We start from the raw sequence: 24,118 nt of genomic DNA, 5'->3' as shown, positions 1-24,118 counted from the left end.
GAGCTCAGTTCTTGAACAAACAGTGTTGACTGATCTTGTAGCAAATGTTGTATATGTTGGTTACAGCCCAAGTGGCCCACATTTTTTTCAGAAAATAATTACCAAGGTCCAGGTAGTGGATGGAAAAATGCATTACTTCACATTTTCTTTTGCCGATTTATTTGAAAGTTGAATAAAATTTGTGATCTTTTTGGATGGAAACATGACTGGGTAAAAACAAACAAAACTAATTATTTTCTTTAATTCAAAAGCCCTAAATATGATAGTCTTCAGTATTTGGATTAAACAGTGGCAGCATTTACATTAACATATTTTGTTCCTGATGTAGCTGTTCCACAGTTATTGAGTGCTTTGCCAGAACAGTTCCACCTGTGACTGAAGTTGATCTGGAGCAGATAAGGTGTGTAAACTGTATCACACGGCTGAACTCATCATTCATGCATTGCTGCCGGTGTTAAAAGAGAAAGCGACAACAGATGTGCGTAGCAATCTGCTGAGGCTTTGGAGATGGGAAGAGAAATCCAATTTAAGTGTGTATACCGGGGATGCATTTTAACACCAGGTGTAAACGTAATCCGACAAAATCAGAGCAGAGACTCACGCCAGATATGAGACACATGCTGGTGCCAGTTGGAGAGGAGGCCAGAGTTGGAGAAAGAGGGGATATCGAAGGATCATATCCATCCTTTTGTTATTCTGCTGCTGATCCATTTGCTGCTTTAGTCGGAGAGCTGGCAGCTTCACATCCACAGGGAGGGAAGGGAGCGTGAGGGAGAATGAGGGAAGGCTCCAGAGGAATAGGAAGAGCTCCACCTAGTGGCGGAAAAAAATGTGTAACTAATGCAAACAGAGAGAGAGGAGGGTGACCACATACTCCTCAAATAGGGGCTGTGGCGCAAACAAGACGTGAGACACAAAGACTCCTCTTACTGCAGAAATGAATGTGTGTTTGTGGAAGTGCCAACCTTTGCTCACACCTACACACACACAGGGCTAAATAACATGTCCACGCTACCTTTCTCTAACACCCTCCTTTTCCCTTTCTCTTTGTATTTTTTATTAGCAACCAATTGCTCATAATTACACCAGGGTCAGCCAGCATGCACACACTCAAGTACACACACACACTCTCATACTGAAGTTGTCAGGCGTGTTCTCCTTGCCTGATGACAAACATGTCTCTATTAATATGGGCGGCAGCTTTGTTAGCGAATTAATTCATCAGCAGCGATGTTTGTGTCTCTCTGGCAGGGAGAAGTGTTTGGTAATTTATGAGGCTCTGTTGATGCAGCGCTGCGTGGAGAAACGTATGCCGCGTGGCAGGTTATACGCTGCAGAGCCATAGTTTGCCAAGTCGGGTGTTACTGCATCTTCTTATAAGGGGGGGCTTCTTGGCAAGTGGGACACTGTGACTCAGGTAAGAGATGTGTTGGTGCACACACACACAGTGTGTGAAGCAGATCAGTCACACTGCTCCTCAGCTCCTGCTGATGTTGGAGCTGCACGGCGGCCAACAGCAGCTCTGATTATGTGGGACTGCAGAATGCTGAATAAGATGGATGTTGAGAAGAGCATATGTGCTGAATCTGACCTTTAAGGGTCAGTTCACCCAAAGCTTTACTTCCCTTTATCTAGCCATGCAGGCTAGCAAACCAGAGCTAAAAGAGAGTGAATATTGAACTTGCATTCATTAGGTGGGCGTAAATGTGACTCCATATTGATAATGTGCTCCATGTAAGGTTTAATATAAGGTAAGAACACATCCAAAAAATATATTATTAAGATTAATAATTAATAGATTTTTATCATTTTTAACAATCATACATATAGGCTTATTTTTTGTGTAATTTCTTCTTGTTGTTTTATCAACGGTTTGGTTGATTAAATTTCATTTAGTTTTTTTCACAGACGTTAATAAAAAGATGAGATATAGCCATACTGTGTATAAGTCTAGATTTCTATTCTATAATTCTTCAGAGCAGGTGTACACAGTTGTCAGCAGATAACTGGGGGTTACATGATGACGTGGACATGAGATTTAAGCTGAGAGATGTGGTGTGAATTTTATTTTATTGTAAGTAACATTCACTATAATTTCTCTGTTAATGATTGTTTGATCCTGAACTGTGAAACACTTTGTGAAGTCTGTTACAGTATGGACTGTATAGATTAATCATTAATTAATCATCACCCTTCCGATGTTTAATAATAATAATATAACTGCATTGATGGTTTACAGGTGCATGTGATGAATTAGTGGTGTGGGTGCTATAAACAGCCGCAGCCGTGCATAATGGTAGTGCTTAAAGAAGTTGTTCTGATGCTGTTGAGAACCTTGCAGATGCGACTTGATGACTTTTTCTTCTCTGCCGTCCTTTTCATTGAGTGGTCTAATGAGTGGTGGAGCGGGCACCAGTATCGATAACTAAAGGGATGTTTCTACATCCCTTTATGGGTAATTGTGGGAGTGGAAATAAAGCTCCTGCCCACGCACCCGTTTCTACGATGACTGAGATTTATAAACAGAATCAGGCACACGTGCAGTTTTATAAATAGGATAAAAAGAATGCATCTGCATATTTCTTCTTATTTAAACAGCCACAAGTAATGGACAAATAGTTGAAAAAGTTAGCTATAAATGGTTGAAACATTGAGCTTTTGCCACAAGTAGTACGAATGCAGTAAACCAACCTGGTCCAGTATCAACTTGTACAGTGTGTTGAGAAACCTGAAGCCACCAGTGCACATCCACTGAGAATGGACTTTACAGTGAAGTAGGAGACATCTTGTGTCCAGCAGGAAAACTTTGGAAATGAACAACATTTGCATATTCAGAGATTCAGGAAGGTGGAAATTACTTTTTAAGGATTTTAATGTGGAAATGATCATTTTTTGTCTTAACAAATGTCTGGAGGGGATCTTAAAATGAAATATTTCAAGTAGAAATAGAAAAACACAAATTTTTCAAATATCAAAATCTGAATTTGATTTGACTCATGTTAAATTCATTTTTGTTTGTTTTTCACGTGATTTTCCTGTTACAGTTTTTTCCAATTGCTAAAACACAATTTTGAAAACTAGGCTGGTTTTATCAAAATACTAAATACAATTCACAAAACCACAAACCCAAACTGCAAAATATCTCATATATCCTGCAAAATGAAGCTCTGCAACCAAAACTACATATAGCATTATCAATAATCAAACTTTTGCACCAAATGGCACACACTTCATTCATATTACCAGATTTTTGTCTAACCAACTACACACTGTAGGACATAATGAAAAGCACTCTCATCTTAAGTATGCTTTGCCATAATACTAAAATAGTTCAAATTGTAGAAAATTCTTCAGATTGTTCACATGCACAGAAATATTTGCAGATACACACACACACACACACACACACACACACATGCTGTTGAAACATTTATTTTTCACCAAAAAAGTCAGTGCGATAAATGCACAGCAGATATATTTACATTGGAGTGAACACAAATATGCTCACAAAAAACAGTAAACTGAAAAAGAAAATTGCAACGTCTTCCATTGTTGTTGTAAAAAAAAAGGTGCTCATCTTTGGTCTTTTTATAGTGCTTACTTCCTGATTGAAGTGGTAACAGTTAACCATTCAGGTGTTTGTGTGTAAAGCAGAAAATGTGTTTAGAGTTTTGGAGACTTGAGAAGAGGTTTTGCTCTCTGTGTGTCAGTTTAAATAATTGTGCTATGCATGTCATTTTAGTGTGTTAGCAGTTGGAAAAAACTGTATTACTCTAAATGTTTAACTAGTTATTGCAGGAAGCCACACACAAGGATGATGTGTCCTTCAAGGCTGTTTTTCTCTGTAATTCAAGGCTTAGCTTTTTACCACCTCACACATACACACAGCGAGAAACCACATTCTGTACATCTAAGGTTAGAAAAGATTAACCCCCTGCACACACAGACTTCCATCAGCTTTGTATGACTTACACGCACTGTCTCTCACACACCCACACACCCACACACACACATATAAACAGCGATATCAGGCTAATCTGCTGTGGTGCAGCCCCAGTGTGTCCACAAATAGTAGCCAGCAACCCAGCTAGGTGTTTACTCCCATATACAGGAAGATTACACTGGCTTATTGAGCCCTAACACACACACACACTCTGGTGCATCAAAGCAGATACGTACTGGAAATATATCGTCACACACACAAACACACCTATGCTAACGTGTGTTTACGCCCACACACACACAAAATGTGTTACACAAAATAATCGAGAAATCAAAAATGCCCAAAATGGAGGACACAAAAAGATAAAGACACACTGAGATAATAAGACATTCTCTCAAACACACACACACACACACACACACACACACACACACAACACAGCTATTGTTCAGTTGACGGTCCATTATCTAACCACCGCCAGCCCTCCTCATCAGTGTGTGTGTGTGTGTGTGTGGACAGCATACCTCCCACTGTGGCTATAAGCTTTCTGTCACACTACAGTGCTGCTACATTTACTCCACACACCCACACGCTGCACTTAAACACACAACAGCTATTGTTGCAGATATAATCCGAGTGAGAAACATCTTCTGGGATGAAAACAGGAGCATATTGTCTTGACAACAAAAAGCAGCCGCGTCCCTTTGTACAAGGTAGAAAACAAGAGCGGTGATCCGTCAACACGCTCACTGTAATGTACGAGCTTACAGATGCTTCTAAACTATTTACAGAATGAAGTGTCAAATATAACCAGCTGTAACTTAGTTATGAGGTGTTTCAGTGTCTAGGGATGGAGCTCCATTCCTCTTTAGCGTTAATGCAGTTGTTTTAACTTGGTAGCACATCCACAATTTAGTGAAGAAACAGTGCCTCTGAAAAGTGTTTACAGTCAGAAATGTAGATATGTGGAGGTTGGGTCTTCACCTTGGGAACATATGTAGTTTTTGGATACAGCCAAAAGTTTCTGCTAAGTAAGTGAACCCTGAGTTTAGAATTTTCATCCCAGTATCATTAGTATCATTTAGAAACATATTTCCTTATTATTTAAGGTGCCACAGTGATTCATCTCTGTTTGCATGTTCTTGCCATAGGGTGCTCCAGTTAGGTTAACATTTTGACTTGTCAAATACTAAAGGACAGGTGGAATTAACACATTAACAACATTAATGAAGGCTGCATTCTTTTTATGCGAGCCAGATGCAGGGCTCTATTGTAAATGCTCACTTCTTGGAATGTCCTACTGGGATGCTTAATCAAAATTTGCTGACACTTTCACTATAACCTGACAGTAGTTCACGAGACAGAAAATCTGTGAAAAAATCAGGTTGCAAGAATCCACTAGGGCCTGAACGAAAACAACCAATCAGAACAGAGAAAGATAGTTGTTGAGTCTCATTGCCTGCGAATGAAACTCAACAATGAACTATTTTCAAGTTTCCAACCCAAAGTGTCTTTCTACCTTTCTTGGCTCTGATTGGTTGTTTTCAATTACAATACATTTTATTATTATTATTAAAGCTTAGATAAATAGATTGGATAGCAATTTAATGGTGCCAACTGCAAACATGAGTGTGCAAAATCAAGGCTTATACAGCATATAGTGGTGAGGAGAGTGTTTAGGACTGGGGGTAGAATGAGGACATTTGGTTTAGTGATGTCACTATACAGAAGTTGTGTCCAGATTTCATCTCCAGCTGCCAGCAGATGACAGAAGACAAAATAAGTGTGTTGGAAATCCCTGAGACAGCAGAGTGTTTCTCTACAAAGATGAATGGCTTTAATCAGTCAGCTGCTCGCTGTCATCCTCTGCCTGTTGTTGAGACAATCAATACAAAAACGATAATGGCAGCGCACATACCCCCATTACACACACCCTGAACGATGCAGCAATGAACCTCACACTCTACTGACACACACATGCCAACACGCACACTGTGTATCAGTGTACCCACAGCAATAGTAACACTGGTGGCTTCGTTCCTGCTGTCACTGAGGGGATCTGTGCTGACGAGATAGCAGTGTTTGTGCGTGTGTGTGTGTGTGTGTGTGTGTGTGTGTGTGTGTGTGTGTGTGTGTGTGTGTGTGTGTGTGTGTGTGTGTGTGTGTGTGTGTGTGTGTGTGTGTGTGTGTGTGTTGTGAGTAAAAGGGCTGAATTGCATTAAAACCTCTGTTATGTCTCTCTACCCTCTCTCTCTCTGCAGGCACATTCCTCTGTCTGTCTCTTCTACTCTCAGTCTGTCCACTGCAGGGACAGACTGAGGCACAGAGAAAAAATAAGCATGAGAAGAATCAAGAACCATAAATAATACGCCACAACAAGTTAATTCATGGTTTCATGGATTGCTTAACATTAGTGCCTGTCACACTTAGTGTGCCCACTCCCGCCCACACCGGCAAACATTGTGACCATTCATGTCCCGCACAATACAGATTTTGGGTCGCCACAGGTGAAGAGATGTTTTTCCACTGTGCCATGTCACACGTGTCTTGCTTGACTTTTGTTTTGTTTTTTCATTTGTTGACTCCACATTTCTGATGAGCACAATTTAAAACCCGCATTTTATTTTTTGAACACCCTCTCCCACCCAAAACAAAGGCAGATCCGTCCACTCCCACGAGATTTGCATTGGGTCCTGCGGGATCTCATATACATCCATACATATACGTATATATCATACATCACACATACATATATCCCCCGGGTGGCTGAGGATTTTGTGAGTTATCTGTGGTTCGAGGGTTCAGACAACAATTCTGTACAATGGTAGCACGACAGATCTTAAAACTCAACTGAAGAGACAGCACGGTGACTCCTACACAGGCAACAAAGAGTCTGTGGATGCTAATACAGCTAGCACAAGCAAGAACATGCAAGACGCAATATTAAACACTCTCCAGCCACAACTCCAACTGGGTGAGAAAGTCTTTTTGGAAAAACAATAAACATAGTGACATGTAATTCTGAAAATTCTTTTTTTCCCATAAAGAAAAAAATACTTTCCTGGTATGGAAATATATGTATTTGAAGGTAAACAATGTCACTTTTATAGAATTTGGTGTATTTTAATTTAGAATGGAAAATACATTTCTGCATTAAACAGATGTTATGGTAAATGGTAAATGGACCTGTACTTGTATAGCGCCTTTCTAGTCTTCCGACCACTCAAAGCGCTTTTACACTACGTGCCACATTCACCCTTTCACACACATTCACTCAGTGATGGTAAAGCCCATCAAACAGAAACTAACATTCATACACATTCACACACCGATGCACGGCATCGGGAGCAATTTGGGGTTCAGTATCTTGCTCAAGGATACTTCGACATGTGGCACCAGGAGCCGGGGATCGAACCAACAACCTTCATATTAAGGAAGGACCCGGTCTGCCTCTAAGCCACAGCCGCCCTGTTGTTAAGAGCTGTATCAGTTTGCATTGGATCAAATTGTTCCATATATATTAATTAATTATTAGTAGTATTATTATTAATATTATTATTAGTAGTAGTAGTAGTATTAGTGTTATTATTGTATATATTATATATTAAAATGCATTGTTCCCAAATCATATTGAATATGTATCTAGATACATATCGGATTGTCTCAAAAGGGAGAGATGCATACCCCGAAAAAATATATGAAAAGCACCAATGACCAACAACATACGTCTGTATACAAGTCATGTGTTGTAAGCTATAAACAGTATAAATAATGCAAAAAAATGCTGAATGCATATATATGGAGTGGGCGATTATGTACAGTATGTATGTATAAATGTCTATACTCAGCATATACAGTGTGCAGGATTTATATTGACAGTGATGGATGACATGTACATGTTAATGTGTTGGGTATTTTAAACCAAATATTTTGTTTATAGTTTGTAGGTAGGTGAATGTTTTGGTGATTGATGCTGTATAACGGATTGAATTGTCCATCAGAATGACTGTTCTAGTGTCCGTTTGCGTTGCCGAACAGTGCTCTGTAGCGCCCATCAGAGGTTAACAGTTTATGTCCAGGGTGTGATGGGTTTGCAGTGATGATTACTGCTCGTTTCCTGATTCTCGACATGTATAGGTCCTGAATGGAGGTCAGTTTGGAACCAGTTTTTTTTTTTTTTTTTGCAGTCCCGACTCTCTGTTTTAGTCTGTTCATTTCCTGTTTGGTGGCTGATCCAAACCAGACAGTGATGGATGTGCAGAGAACAGACTGGATTCCTGCAGGGTAGGACTGGATCAGCAGCTCCTTGGGCTGGTTTAGCTTCCTGAACTGGCACAGGAAGTGCCTCCTCTGCTGGACCTTTCTGATGTTGGAATCCCAGAAACCTGAACTTGTTTAGTATGGTGATGGGGGGTAGTGTTCCTCCTGAAGGACTTTGAGGTGGACAGGAAACATTTACATGAGACATCTATGTAAAGTAATTATGAAGGTTAAAGTGTAGCCTAAACACTTTAATGATTATCACATTATGCATTGAGAGATGGTATGTCAATATTAAACACACCATCATTTAAACAGCATTTATTAGTGGTGGGTAAAATTTGGATAGATCACATTTTATTTCAACAGAACACTCAAATATCAGGTGTTTCATTTTGATTTGCCTGATTTTCTGTTTGTAAAAAGGCATTCTAGGTGACGGCATACAGTACCCTATCTGACTTTATTTTATTCCGCACTGGGTATACCCACTTTTAAATCCCCTATGATATGCATCATTCAGTAGTGTTCTGTGAGCTGATTTTTAGTTGTCTAATTTTAGAAGATAGGATGGAGTAAGGAATAAGGAATACTTCACTCAAAATGCATGATTACTGTATGTAGTTGTCATATACTGTAGTCTGTGGGCCAGTATTAATTGCAAAATCTGCACCTCTTCAGTGGCTAATGTTAATTTCAAAATGATCCTTACTGCCTGAAGCCAAGCATCAGAAGTTAAGTGACAATGTTCAAATACTACTTGTTGTGAGCTAAATGGAGTAGTAGTAGTTTCCTTTGCTGGACATTTTTGGCCATAAATTAAGAGTATACCCACTTCTCCTGACTGCACTGTTTCACCAGAGGTGTGTTAAATCCCCATTATTATTTTCCTTTTACACTAATGAAAAACAACTCAAGGTCAGTGATGTTAGACGGGTGTTAAGACTTTAGTTGTTCTGTTCCATAAGAATGACAATATCAACCCAGATATTGTCCCAGCTATCTATGTTGGGAAAAGGGTGTAAATTTACCTTCCTGCTCATCAATATTGAGAAAACACAGGGACACAGGGCTATTGCCATCTCTTTCACTGTGTTATCAGTCCGTTCAAGTTGGAAACAAAAAAAAAGAAGAAGAAAATAATAAAATTCCAGACAGAGACTGATGGAAACAGTGTATGCTAGTCTGATACAGAGCATCATTGTGTTTAACAAGTATAGCATGGCATGGTAACCTGACTGTGGCAGTATGGGTACATCACTGGAACATCTGTAAGTCGACAACAAAAGAAATTAGATGCTCTGTACAGTATTAAACAAGACTGTGAACACTCCCTCCACTCAGAATTTAAGATAATGCCATAGATGACATATAGACAGTGTCAGGCAGGTTACTCAAAAAACAAACTCATTTATCACTCATTAGTTTTCAAAGGTAATGTTATTACTCCCTAGTTATATTACTTTTCTGCTACCTCCCACAAAATTGGTAATTCTGTCTGTTTGTTAAAATCAAAGTAATGGAATATTTCCAGCTGTTGAATGTAAACGTTTTCATCTTCCAAACTAGGTTCCAAGGATTTGATTGGGTAGTTGGATTTCAAATCAGTAGGGGGTGACAACAAAAGTAATGTTGTAACTAATCATTTTTTGAGGGGTAACTATAATATTATTACTAGTAATGCCTTACTGCCCAAGACTGGTTATAGAACACCTCTGGGAAACAAAAAAGATATATACATTTGAAAAGGTTGATTTTTGATAGATAGATTTTAGATTTTTATAGATAGATAGATAGATAGATAGATAGATAGATAGATAGATAGATAGATAGATAGATAGATAGATAGATAGATAGATAGATGTGTTCATTATGTTTATACTGACATTATTAAAGGCAATTTTGCTATTTTGGTGCATTTTAGTATATTTATTCTATTCTATGTTACATACATTTTTTTTAGGCTTTTCATTTTGTGATTTTGACTGCTTGATGTGCTGTCTTTGTTGAGTGTGTGCAGTGTGGTGAGCTTGATTCCCCCTGCAGTTTTTCCTGAAAGCTGCAGGGTGGTGATTTCTCCTCCAGGGGGCTCTCTCTAGTTGCCTGCTCCTCTCTGCTTCCATGTCAGGGCTTGGTGCAGCTAGTAGTAGTAGTAATGTGGTGGTGAGAGCTGGCTGCTGGACTCACTGGTTTACAGTGCGCATGGCGAACCTCTAGGTGTCACCCATTATCTAGTTGTTAAGGCAACAGAGGAGGGAGGTGTCTCCATGAAACTCTCAACACCTCTCTGTCCTTTTTCACAGCAGCTATTTCCATCTGCATCCACAGCACATTTCTCCCATCAGCCCCCAACACATCCGAGTTTGATTCTTTTGTTTTGTGAATTCAAGTGCTTGTGAGATTGCTGACAGGATGCACAGCGTCTCTGTGTGTTTTTCTGGGCTGAGACAACAACAGTCCTGGCTGTATCAAGTCATTTAGTGTTTGTGGAAATACTTCAAAGCTTCCTCATATAAGCAGGAGCATGTCGCACAAACTGCAAACACTGACAAGAATCCACATTTGCTGATGTGAAGATGAGGACTCCTGATGGGTTTAGTGAAGGAAAATCTGCCTGTGCTTTTCTTCCACACAGGGTTTTCACAGAATTTATGAGCTTTTAGAGGATATCACAATGTATGGTTATGACCAAATGATTTTAGGCAGAGTGAGATCACTATTGGATTGTTGAGACTTATACCGATACCAACTGTAGAGGGAAAAGACTCAAAGAATACCAATATGGCGGCTGAGCCATAACATCAACCTTTTCTATGTGGATTTTACACTGATATGACCACACAAAGGTACGCAGAAGGCAGATTTCTTAAACTTTAACTTAAATAACTTTAATAAAGAATATTTCAGTTAAATATTATCGGCACATACTGGGTAACATATACACTCATACGATACCAATATGCCTGTGATTGGCCAATGCGAACAAATAATATCATCCAACCGATATATCGGTCAGACACTAATTTTTCAAGAAACAAGAGTACTGCCGCTGTATGACTGTTGTCAGGAATCAGAATCAGAAATACTTTATTTCTCAGAATCAGAAATACAAATACTTGATCCCAGGCAGAGGTTTGATTAAAAAAAAAAACAGACCAAAACTACTCTCTACTAGCATTATTAGCAAGGGGAGCAGTTTAAATAACATACTGGTAAACAAAAATCAAACAAGAAAGGTAAAAAGAAAGTGACGGGAGCAACAGGCAGAATGATAGCAGATATTCAGTTTACAGTGACATAAAACAGAAAAAAGCAGCAAAAAGCAGAGAAAGTTTTACAGTTATTTCTTAATGTTGATCGATTACTGAAACAATTAACTGATTACAGTTAAATACAGTAGTTCTACAGGAGCATACTGCTAAATAACATTAATATGCTTGCATACTACAACTGCAACTTACTGTGAAAGCAATGTCCCTAGTTACCAGGAATTTACTGTAAATGTACACACAGTAACTTGCTGTTAAAGTAATACCAATATTTTCCTGTAATAATAAACCACAGACGCCTGAATACATTTTACGTATTATTTTTTATTTGTGTACTGTCCCCTTCCCCACAATAGTCCACAAAGACAAATGTCCATTAATTCATTAATATATATTCATGTATACATATCATAGTGACAAATAAAAAAGAATCACAATACAAAAAACAATTTAAATATGTAGAATGTTGATCGCATGTCAAAGTCTTGATTCAATGTTTTTGTACTCAACATGCATTCGAAATATAAAAATAGACTTCTGATTAACTTTATATACACTTTTTTTTATAAATATAAGTATACAAATGTATTTTTAAAATACAAAGATAAATACAGTCACATAGTGTACATTGTGTACCAAACCAGCAATTACAAACAATTTTTTGGATATTTAGCATTCACAAAACACAATTATTACATTAGAAATGCAACTTTAACGACAATTGCAGGTCTTGTTTTTTTACTTTAATCCTATTTTACCTTTTTCTGTCCTTCTTTTGCTGCCCACAGTCCCTGCTTTTATTCTGAAGTAAAGGAGGCAGTCAATAAGCGGTGAATAAATAAAGAGGGTAAGAAACAGGAAGTCTAGCTCTGCCGGACATCCTGTAAGAGTTTGTTGATCTCAGCCACCAGCTCGCTGGCGTCCACCAGCTCATGTCGGCTGTCGCTGCGTTTGCCCTGAAGGTGGCTTAGCACAGAGTCAAAATCGTCCTCCTCATAGTTCTCTGGGATCTCCTCCATGGCGGGCAGCCACTTGGAGGAGGGCCCTGGGAGCGGCACCGGAACGGGCACCGGGGCCGGGGAAGGCTGCACCAGAGTGGGGCTGACCAGCGCCGTGAGCAGAGGGCTGCTGTGGGGTTTGGGTGCATGGCTGCTGTTCTGGGGGCTGTTTTTGGGTGCCTGCGAGCCTTTGTGGCTGCTGCTCTGGGAGCTAAGCTTGGTGCTGGGTTTCAGGGTGTGGTAGCTGCCACCCTGGTGGTGGCCAGATGGGCCAATACTGCTTCCCGGATTCTGGAAGTGGGTGTTGGCAGCCCAGGCTGCCACGCCCTGCTGGTGGACAGAGGGATTGGGCTTGCCGGGGAGATGGCCCCTCCTGCGATCTAAAGATCCAGTCATGGGGACGCCGACCCCGCTCAGGCTGGTCCCCTTCTGGTTTTCGTTGACCTGGACGTAGGAGTCCAGACCCTGGGGTAGCAACCGCTGGAACACGCTGCTCATCTCCGACAGTAACGATGTGGTCCCACACAGGTCTTCATCTCTGGCCTCACCCCCACCGTCCTCTCCCCCCTCCTCTTCTCCACCGTCCTCACCACCCAGGTCTTTGCCGAAGGTGGAGAAGCTCTGGTTGCGAGCGGAGCCCGTGTCAGTGCAGGGCTGCGGGGTCTTCTCCTGGGAGAGGTCAGTAGCTTGGCGGGCTTCTTCCCCAGGGATGTAAAGGTTGCTGCGGTAGTCAGAGGAGGATGATGCCGGAGAGGCCAGAGGGGGCATCCAGCACTGGTCTGAGTGACCCAGGACACGACACTCCTCTGTGCAGAGCCTCATAGCTGGAAGAAAGACAGAAACACTCATAAGTAATCAGTCAAATGCAGTCACCGCAGTTTAGACCCAACTGATATTAGTCTCAAAACCTCACCAGCCCTACTCATTGGTGTAGTAAACCACAACCTAAAAACAAAGTATTTGCTGTAACCTCGGGGCTGCAACTAACAACCATATTCATTATTGGTTTTTTTTCTGTCAATTAATTGTTTAGTCATTATCATTTTCGAGAGCTAAAGTTGACATCTTCACATGTGAGCTTTGGTCTAACCAAAAGTCTGAAACCCAAAGATATTCAGTGACAATAATGTGATGCAGAGAAAAGCACACAATCCTCACATTTGAGGGGCTAGAACAAGAGAATGTAAATATCCAAATTGATGAAAAAATTTTAAATCCACTAATTGATTGACTAAATTGATTATTAATTGTTTCAGCAATTGTATATAGCTCGGGGTAAGAACCAGAGGGCCTTAAGTGACATTTTGGACAAAAATAGGTTCATTAAGTATTTTGTCATCCACATGTCAGAAAATATGGTCTATGATATATATATATATATGCTGTGTACAAGAATGTGGCAACTTATGGCCGGGAAGTTTAAGTAGATATCGTCTACTTTAAGGGACAGAAACCCCAAAAGGTGGGAACCAAGGGACTAGTGTTGCTTTCTAGTGAAAACTGTGGATGTACATATTTGGTGATTTAAAGGATAAACCTGGATTGAGTTCTACTTTATGGGCTGAGAAAATTCTCCTGCCGCTGTTATTTATAGTAGATGTATCTTGCAAATAATACTAAAAGGGATCACATTATTTTATGTGTACATAGTCTTTTCACAACCGTAAATTTGATCACCAAACCAAAGAGATGCAAAGACGATTGCTGTCAGTTGGGTCTCTTCCCACCAGCTAATATTTGCCTGCCTCTCCTCAGGTGCTTCTGCTGCACTGTCTCTGGGAGCACAGTGGAAATCTGCCCTAATTAGTCTGAAAGGCTCTCTGCAGGAGCACTGCCTGCTACAGTACCTTCCAATGTATTTACCACGGAGAGACAATTCAGCAAGGCCGATCAATGCCTATTACCCATTCAAAATAACTCCTCCTCTAAAAGCCCTGCATTTTTCCCTTTCAAGTCGCTCTTTTCAATATTAAATCTTCAAATAGAAAATCTCTGAAGAATAAATTAGACAAATCAAATATGCCAACTTAAAGCCTTCATTAAAAGAGTGTGCCGCTTTTTAGTCGTGCTATTGAGGGACTTCATTATCCTCTCATTAACATGAAAGGAACATTTATAATACATCTTAGAGCAGATGAAAAGAGCATTTGGGTGCACTGGAAGGGGAAAAACAGTGCGGGGGCAGCGGCAGATTGGGTGCCCCGCTGATGAAAGGGTAAAAATGAAAGATTTAACCCAACTGATTTGTGTGTAAAAAAAAAAAGAACGTGTAAGGCAAACAGAAAGCCTGCCTGTCTGACTGTAACATCAATTCAACTGAGTTACTGATAGATCATTAATTGGCAAGTAAAACCTAGTTATATTCAGAACTCTAGACGCCATGGCTCGCTGCCGATGTGTTTGTTTACTTGAGAGCTTTTATTTTATCAAATTTTATCAGGAAACAAATTCTACTTTTATTCCTGATAAGAAGCAGCAGGAGGGTGCATTATCCACTGAGTAGAGGGACAGATGAGGACTGTTGGCAGTGAAATTTAGACTAGACTGAAGACTACAATTTAAAAGATATACTTAAAGGGACATTCCAATGATTTAGGATTGTAGTTCAATAAAGTTTGAGCAGTTGAGGGAGAAAGATTAAAACAAGAATGGTCAAAATCAAAGCAGCAGAGGCTGAGATATCCTGAGTTTCAGCTCCTAGTATGTGGTCAAGCTCCAAAAATGCTAGTTCCCATGATGCAACTAGATAGTGTATTTAGTTAGACACTGCCTGGTAAATGCCCACATTTTTCAAACTACATGTGTTGAATTTGTGACAGAAGTTTTACATTTCTCTCCATGCCCAAGATGAAATAACTCTGATGACATCACTATGACATCATTATGGAGTTGACAAAGCTCCTCTAGAACCACACAAGATATTAAACATGCCTCGTAAGTAATAAACTGACTTTAACATGTAAAATTGGTGGTGTGTTCCCATCTTCTGCCTGTATGTGACAGCACTGTTTACTCCTCATTCATTATGCACAAAGAATGGGGTCAGGCTCGACAGTAAGAATATTTTTAACTATTATCAGACACAAACCGTTTTTTGCGCTCCGTTTAAGAGGTCCACTTCTATCTGTAACACTGATGAAGCACCTTGGACCAAAGAGGCATTATGTATTTCTTTGATCGGTTCTGTCTAAAGTGAAGAAAAACACCTACCTACACCTGTAGAGTTCCCTAATTAACATGTTTAATTTGTACCTTTTGTATTCTAAAAACAATACAATGTATATTCGGTCGGTAAGACCTGACCATGTCACTGTGACGATAGCAAGACTCCAGGACGTTACTGCGCCGAAGAAATAGTTCCAGCAGGTAATTTCCACCGATTCAGTCATTTTTACATCACTGTTTATGTATGAATTGTATGAGCTTTAGAGGTGGGTGTATGATCTTTGGACAGAGCTAGACTAGCTGTTTCCCCGTTTCTAGTCTTTATGCTAAGCTAGACTGACCAAGTCTTGACTCTGTCCATCTACCAAACAGAGACGAGAGTGATACTGATTGACTTTTCACTCGCAAAGAAAGTGAGAAATGAACTAAATGTATTTCACAAAACATAAAAAAAAAAAGAACCTTGCTGTTTTTGAGAATGTTTTCTGAAAGGGTTCTTTAAGCATTTGAGTTTGAGTTTAAATGTTTCAAGTCTGAAAGTACATTCCCTAGGAATAAATTGTATAAAATCTTCTGCATCCACAACAAAGAGTTTGTGTCTCATCATCCCCTGAGCAGGGAGGGCTACCATATCCAGCCATAATGACAGGGCACTGACTAAACACTGCTCGAAATCATCCATGCTGCAGTGGACATGGGGGCGGGAGGCGGGCTGAACATACAGAAGGAGAAAGGTGAGCTTTGAGATGTAATTATGCTCTTCAGGGCTTAATCACGAGCACAACTCGGTGCCGACTCCATAGCAACTATTCGTCACATGGCAATTAAATGCCTCCTTTTCATCAAATGAGCACCAGGGCTTCAGATTGGATGGCTGAAAGTGTAGGCTTGAAGGTGGGGAAAGGGAGAGAGACTAACGAGCAGAGCTCCTCCACAAAGCTATGAAGGAAGGGAGAGAGGGAGTGAGGGTGGGAGGGGGGAGGTGTTAGTGATGAGATTGTCTGCCCGTCTGGGTCGACTTTAATTGGGATGTAGCTCAAATGCAGTGTCGAGTGATGGCTGTGTGGGAAGCTGGCTGGAAAGGAGCAGGAGCACTGGGAGGAGAGGGATGGTGTGATAAAGGAAGCTGCAGCAGCTTGCAACCTGCATGAGGTTAGCTGAGACAGGCTGAGAGGCTTTTAGAGAATGTGAGCGAGTGTTTCCAACTCAACTAGTTGTTGAAAGCTGCCATATATTTGATGCCAAGTGGGTAGAATATTTGGAAGTCAGCAGGGTCAATCAATGCTCAACAAGTGTTCAAAGTTCCTTGGTAACTGGATAGTGGGGAGGAGGGAAACTCCATGCAGTGTGACAGTAGGCAGAGGAGATAGGGAGCTGTAAAGGAGGACCAGTTGAGCTATCTGGAGAGATATCTCAAGAACGTAGTGACAGTGAGGTGAAACTCAGTGGTTGAGTGCATACAGTGTCATTCACAAACCTCCAAGGCCAATGCACATGCAGCCACTTGTAATGCAGAACAAAGAAGGCATGCCGAAAATGCTAAAACAATGTTTTGTTAACGGGAAGCAGATGATTTGAGGGTTTGGCACTTGCTATGGCTTAACTCAGGGTTTCTCACCTGTGGGAACCTGTCACAAAATTCTCACTATCCCAGCAGTTGACTGGTTTCTTGGTCATGAGTATGGAGGTAACTAAACAGAAATTGAAAGGTAGGTTTGTAATTTTTTCTGTCTTAATGCTATTCAAATGTGGTCACTGGCCCTGAAGTGATCACTTCCCTGCTTGACAAAAATTTGGACAAAATCCACAGTCCTTGTTCTGTGTAAGATTTTTTTAAGATAGGGTCAATCGTTCTGCAGAAAGACAGTTGATGGTTGAGTCTCACTCCCAGGTTGTTTGTCAAAGCATTGGTATTTGATATGGGTGTAAATCACAGGTTTCATCACAATATGATATTATATTGATTCTTTTAACAATGATACGATATTTGCCGATGTCACAAAGTCTGCCATGATACGATTCAGGGATCTGCAGGGTCTCTTGTCTATATTCCCACACAAAATAAAGATGACGATATAAATTGTTACACCCCTATTTGACGACTTGTGAATTAGACTCAACAATCAACAATCTTTCTGCAGAACAACTGACCACACCTTTAAGTTCAGCTGTATAGACATTAGCAGTCTGAGGAATATCAAGTGAATATCTTCCAAAGTGAAATTATTTTTGCACAAGATCACCTATTTAAGTCAGGGGAAACTGTCTCTACTGCTAAGGTTACAGTCTTAGAATGCTAGATATCCACTTTCTTTGTGTAGTTCTGCCTGCTGAAGCCTCTTATTAGCTTTGTCTGAACCATCACTTCGGCTGGAATTGTGTGAATGTGGAGAAATGACAGCAACCAATAACTCTTTACATGCATATAACGTGAGTAATGCATTCAGATAGATTTGAAAAAAATCTGTACATATCCTTAGATAAGATTTATAAATCAAAGCTATGTATTTAATCCCTTTTTAAAAAATGATTTGAGCATGTCAACATGTCAGTCTAGGAAATCTGCCTCAATCTGTGCTCAGAGGTGACCTGTAGATGGGGTTGCTACCCCAACGTTGAGAAACTCTGCTTTAGCCCAGTTCAGCCATATTCAAAGACTCAAGAAGGAAATTGTGGGCCAGTGTTTGACCAGAGCTGATGACCTGTGTTTGTTGATCATGTGGTGATATGGATGGGATAATTAATAACACTGAACAGATATATCTTGTCAATTGTAAATCTTTCAGAGATTAACAAGTAGTTGATTGATCAATTTGTCAATCGACAGAAAATGAATGGGAAAGTAAATATGCCCAACATTTGCTGGTTCCTGCCTCTCAAATGTGAAGATGTCCTGCTTTTTTCCAACTTACATGATACCGAACAGAATATCTTTGGGTTTAGAATAATATTTTAGAGACGTCACCTTGGGATCTGGAAACTTGGACTTTTGACAATTTGTAGATACAGTCTATGGTTTTTGGGAAACCTACAGGACTACATAAGGAACTGCACTTTGGATTCAGGACTAGATTCTAGAGAGACAGGAAGGGTATGATGGGATATGAAGGAAGGAAGGGTTGTGGGGTGTTGTGGATGGGGGGGCCAGGGGTGTACCTGCATGCGTTCTGTGCTGGCCATCAGGGGCATATATCTCAGTAAAGCCCTCACCAAGGAGCCTATCCATGGGGGACTCCCTGCCAGGCTCGTAATCGCTGTCCCCAGCTTCACTGTCTCCGCGACCGCTGTCCTTCAGACTGAACTTGTCCATCTCGTTCAGGGCATATCTGCATAGAGACACAGACAGAGATTTGATACATTTGTCATTGAGGAGTGGCTAAACATTGATAATATTATCAAATTGTTACAGTAAAGCCATGCTACTGATGAATAATAAGGTGCACAGAGAGGCAGTGAGTACTCTGCAGAAGAGGTTTTACATAAAATTATGCAAATGCAAAGTTATTGAGCATACAGTTTGACTCTAAACCAAAAAGCTGGTGGATATGGATATAACAGGTTATGTTTAAGTCCTGACAACAGTCAAAATCATGTGGAAATGGTTGACTGTTATATTATGGAGGCGTATCAGTAAGTATCTCTTAACCTTTACTTCTGCCAATGAATGGAAGGCTTTAAATGTGTAATTTTGCATTACCTGTAGCTCCTGGTATATTTGTTGCCTCTGAAGCTTGGTCGTGGCTGGTACTGGCCCTGATGGAGCATGGACAGAAGCTGTGAGACTTGCTACAATCCCAAGAGAAACAAAAAAAGACAAAAAAAGAAAGAAAAAGGACAAAAATAAAAGGAAAAAATGAAGAGGGGAAAATGAATGGAGTCAACAAGCAAGGCCACAAGACAATGTTGGGTGGGGGTAGGGGACGGGGGGTAGCATGACTTTATGACTAGATCCTGAATGTGATGGTCAACAAAAACATGACACAAAGGGCTGAAGATAACAGAATATGGGAGCAAGGGATCAATTCAGAACAAATACTTGGTATAAGACGAAAAAACGTGCATAGTATGTGATTTTGGACAGAAATATTACATTGGTATATTGGTTTATCTTTTGGATTTGACAGATGCATAAATCTATATTTTTAGACTACCTTTAGCACAAACCGCATGACACAGCATCTAGGTTTTAAACTAACTATAAAAGCATGAAATCTCATTGTCTTACCTCAACAGGAGGTGTAGCATGAGCCAGCTCGAGGGCAAAGTTCTCTGGCACGTGGTTGGAGGAGATGGTGACTAGACTGTTGAGGGACTGGCGGCTGTGATGGCTCTGCCTGCTCCCCAGGGTGCCCCTCTCAGGGGTAGGGGATGCTGAGGGTGAGCGTGGGTGGGCACGGACGGGCAGGGTCCCGTTGACGGTAGGGACCAGGGTGATGTCTGCCTTGTGGATCTGCCTGGCGGGCTTCTTGGGGTGGTTCTGGTAGCTGTTCTCTGCCACGCGGCAGTTGTAGTTGCGTCTGGGGTCTTTCTTCTCACGGCTGCAGCGGGCAGTGGCAAACATCACCATGACAATGAGCAGTAGTGCGCAGACGGCGCCCAGAGAGATGATGACGATGAGGGAAAGATCCAGCGGGGCCTGGCTGGTGGGGTAGAGAGGGGGGAGGATGTCCATAGTCTCCTGCAGAGAGAGCCTGAGGAGGGCCCCTGTGGACAGCCGGCTAGTGCCCCTGTCCTGCACCTCCACCCTGATCTCCATCACATCCCGTGGAGCCTGCTCCAAGCTAGCATTGGTTCTGAGTTCACATCGCCGAGCATCCATCACAAACAGCCCATCCTCGTTGCCACCAACAATAGAGCAGCTCACCTCTCCATTGGCGCCAGCGTCGCGGTCTGTGACTTTAAGTACAGTGATCAGCTGACCCGGTGATGCGTACTTCCACACCGGCAGCTCGGCAGTGTGATTCCGGAGGGAGGGGGAGTGGATGATGGGCGGGTTGTCATTTTCATCTAAAACAGTCAGCAGGACGGTGGTGTTAGTTGATAGCGCAGGGTTTCCCCCGTCACGTGCCTGAACAGTGAAGGCAATCCGGCTAACGTCTTCATGGTCGAAACTGCGTAAAGCGTAGATGGCACCATTAGAGGGGTCAATGGTGACATAGGTGGAGATGGGGCTCCCCTGGACCAGAGCATCTATGATGGTGTAGGTGACTTGACCATTGGTGCCTAGATCTGGATCTGAGGCCACCACAGTCATTAGGTAGGCTCCAGGGGAATTGTTCTCTGACTTAAAGACCTCGTAGCGGCTCTTCTCGAAACATGGTGGATTGTCGTTTTCATCCAGCACCTGAACAGTGAAGTGTTTGATGGTGGAGAGGCTGGGGGAGCCCCTGTCCTCAGCTATGACCGTCAGACTGTACTCTGACCTTTTCTCCCTGTCCAACGAGATGTTGGTGAGGATCATGTAGTTCTTCTCATAGGTCTTCTGGAGTCTGAAGTGGCCATGGCCATGCAGCCTGCACACCACCTCACCGTTGAGCCCTGTGTCACTGTCGTCAACACGCACCAGAGCTATGAAGGTGTCCACAGGGGCGCCCTCCGAAATGTAGGCCACTTCCTCTTTGCCTGGCGTCATCAAGTTGATGTTTATCTCTGGTTTGTTGTCATTCACGTCCACCACTTTCACCACAATTTTGCAAAGTCCAGGAATGGAATTAGGGCCCAGGTCCTGAGCCTGGACATCCAGCTCATAGGAAGCAGTGGTTTCATAGTCCACCTTTTTATTAAGAGTAATGTGGCCATTTTCTGGGTTTATCTTAAATGTTTCCAAGATCTTTGGAGCAACATGGCTGCTGAAAGAGTAGACTATTTTCCCATTAGTGCCCTCATCTGGATCTGTGGCGTTTAAATCAATGATAAGAGTCCCATGGGGGGAGTTTTCCAGCAAATTGATGATATATGCCTGCTCGTCAAAGGCTGGGCTGTTGTCGTTGGAATCAGAGATGCTGATCTTGAGCAAAGTGGAGCCAGACTTAGGGGGTACGCCATTATCGGAGGCCGTGAGTTGCAGCTGGTAGTTGGACTGCACCTCCCGATCTAACTCCCTCATGACCACCAGCTCTGCGTACTTGGCGCCGTCCGTCCTGGTCCTGATGTCGATCTTGAAGAAGTTATTGGGAGTCAGGGAGTATGTGTGCAGAGAGTTCTCCCCGACGTCCGCATCCACTGCGCCGTCCAGCGGGATGCGCGTCCCCACGGATGCGCTCTCGGAGATCTCAATGGGAACGATGGCGCGAGAGAAGTGCGGGGAGTTGTCGTTAATGTCCAGCACCTCCACCTCCACATGGAAAAGCTGCAGGTACTCCGTCGGGAGCGTGACCACATCGAATTCAATCGAGCAGTTCAAGTTTTTCTCACAAAGCTTCTCACGGTCGATTTTGGTGCCAATGCTGATCTCTCCGTCCTCCTCCCGGACAGACAGGAACGGCGTACTCCCTCGTTGCATAGCGCGGAACCGAAAGGTCAGGGAACTCGGTAGTTTGGATAAAACCCCGGATACATCCTCCTTTAACCGTGCAATAACAGTGCCCACTTTCTGCTCCTCGTAAACTTTATATTTCAGAGTCTTACCAGTGGCGCCGTGCATAAGCGCGACCAAAAGCAGTAGTTTGAGTAGTGCCAAAGAGAATATATTTCCTTTGGTTTGGATCATATTTGCCCCCATCTTCTGTGCGCACACTATGGCGATTACTTCCACAGAGGGAAAAAAATGTAGTGGGGGGAAATGTAGATGTCTTCTCAGACGTCTGGCATGTTAAATCCTCGGCTGCAGCTGCTGCTCACTGTCCGCAAAGAACTCCGCAAAATGGATAAAAAAAATAAATAAATATGTGGATTAATATATAAAGAAAACTTTCCTTCTTTTGGAGAAGAAAGGCGCACAAAAGCAAAAGCGCGGCGCTCTCCTTGTAGACAAATCTGTTGCATATATCGACATATGCCCGTCGCCTAATGTGTGTGCGCGCCTGTGAATGAGTGAGAGTGAATGTCTGGGCGAAGAAAAGGCGCAGCTTTCTCCCAGTCTGTGCAAGAGAGTGAGTGAGAGAGCGAGAGAGAGAGAGAGAGGGAGGGTGGGAGGGAATGAGTTAGTGTGTGTGTGTGCGCCCTGCTCCGTGCGCTCTGCTCTACCGCTGCTCCAGTCTCTCTCTCTCTCTCTCTCTCTCCGCCCGCCCCGCACCCAAACTGCGTATCCCCCCCCCCTTCCACTCCCTCACCCCCTCTCCTCCTAAATCATCAGAATGGCCTCCTTCAAGCAGCACAGGAGGGACTATTGATGGCAGCAGCCCCGTCTTTCTGCCCCCCACCTCCCTCGCCAACACAGCGGACACCCAAGTATTAAAAGTGTGCCACAACAATGGGCCAGAGGAGGAACTATTCTGGGCTCAGCCACTTTTAACACAAACGCACACTGACCCGCGGCAGACTTACATTGTTATGGTTACAATTCGCAACGTGTGCCAACTCGGGTCTTTTGTCATGTGTGCGTAAAATGCCAAGTTGTTCCTCTCAGAATAATAATTCCAGGAGGAAGGAGACATGCCCGTCACTCCGCGGTGGGTATGAGACCGAGACACGCGCTTTGAAACCAAAATGATATTCTTATAATATCATCCCATCATCATAGCCAAAAGCAAACTCATAGCTGGCCAACATAATTTGATCATCTGATTATCTTTTTGGGGGGTTATGACATAGATTTTTTTACCCAAACTATATCTTTTCTTTGCTCTTTGTGCGCACTTGGCGCATTATAACGCACAGATACATCTCCATCAGTTGAGTCATATCCCACTGAATCTCAGTCAACCTGTCTGCCTTACCTATGATGGAGTTACACTGCATTTACGGACCTGAAGCCAAATATTGTCATAAGTGTGGTTAAGTGATCAGGGCGCACACTGCAAATCTTCTGTAAAATATTCTTGAAAACATTGTTTGTGATGCCCACGAGTGAAATGTTGACTTTTTAAGCGACTTTATTATCTGATTACCACAATATTGCCTTCATTTAAAAAAATATATATTTATCTTTATCCAGACTGTCTAAAGTTATTTTTTGCCAATAAATCCAGTTTTTGTCTCCCTGATCAAAGAGTTCAGAAGTTCAATTGGCTATTGCTCGTAGTGTGGATACTGATCGTGTGTGTTTACATCAGAAATCTGTCGGACAGTTGAACAAAATAATATGTTTTGCGCACTTCCTGACGGAGGTGATAAAATCTATAGAACTAATGGATTTCCTTGTTTTTTTAATTAAAATTCTAGCCTTTGGATGTTTCCATTTAACTGTGAAGCTTTAAAATACATTCTCACACTCACTAAGGGGATGTATGGCGAGTGCTCTGCCATGCACCCAGCTGACCCCCACGTGTGCACTTTTCACAAACCACCTCCTCCTCCTCTTGCTGCATAATAATGTTTTATGG

The 24,118-nt window shown here is 42.0% G+C and overlaps 1 protein-coding gene and 1 long non-coding RNA gene across 5 annotated transcripts in view; both read right to left on the bottom strand.

The window, feature by feature from the left end:
* Positions 1–24,118, bottom strand: part of LOC127375288 (uncharacterized) — a 346,390-nt gene that overhangs the window by 40,891 nt on the left and 281,381 nt on the right. The window lies entirely within an intron of this gene.
* Positions 11,777–22,712, bottom strand: pcdh18b (protocadherin 18b). Of its 3 annotated transcripts, none has more exons than XM_051421205.1 (4): positions 19,861–22,712; positions 19,333–19,421; positions 18,792–18,961; positions 11,777–13,294 (listed from the first exon to the last, which is right to left on the bottom strand). In XM_051421205.1, exons 1-4 carry the CDS (start codon positions 22,354–22,356, stop codon positions 12,336–12,338), a joined length of 3,714 nt encoding a protein of 1,237 aa, XP_051277165.1. In that variant the 5' UTR covers positions 22,357–22,712; the 3' UTR covers positions 11,777–12,335. The 3 variants fall into 3 exon arrangements, with proteins under 3 accessions (XP_051277165.1, XP_051277167.1, XP_051277166.1); XM_051421207.1 differs by having other exon boundaries at positions 18,846–18,961; XM_051421206.1 differs by having other exon boundaries at positions 19,333–19,388; positions 19,861–22,711.

The sequence above is a fragment of the Dicentrarchus labrax genome, unplaced genomic scaffold (assembly GCF_905237075.1).
Source record: "Dicentrarchus labrax unplaced genomic scaffold, dlabrax2021, whole genome shotgun sequence".
NCBI classification, from domain to species: domain Eukaryota; kingdom Metazoa; phylum Chordata; class Actinopteri; family Moronidae; genus Dicentrarchus; species Dicentrarchus labrax.
Note: the sequence above shows the minus strand (reverse complement) of the source record. Positions and strands in the feature narration are given on the sequence as shown.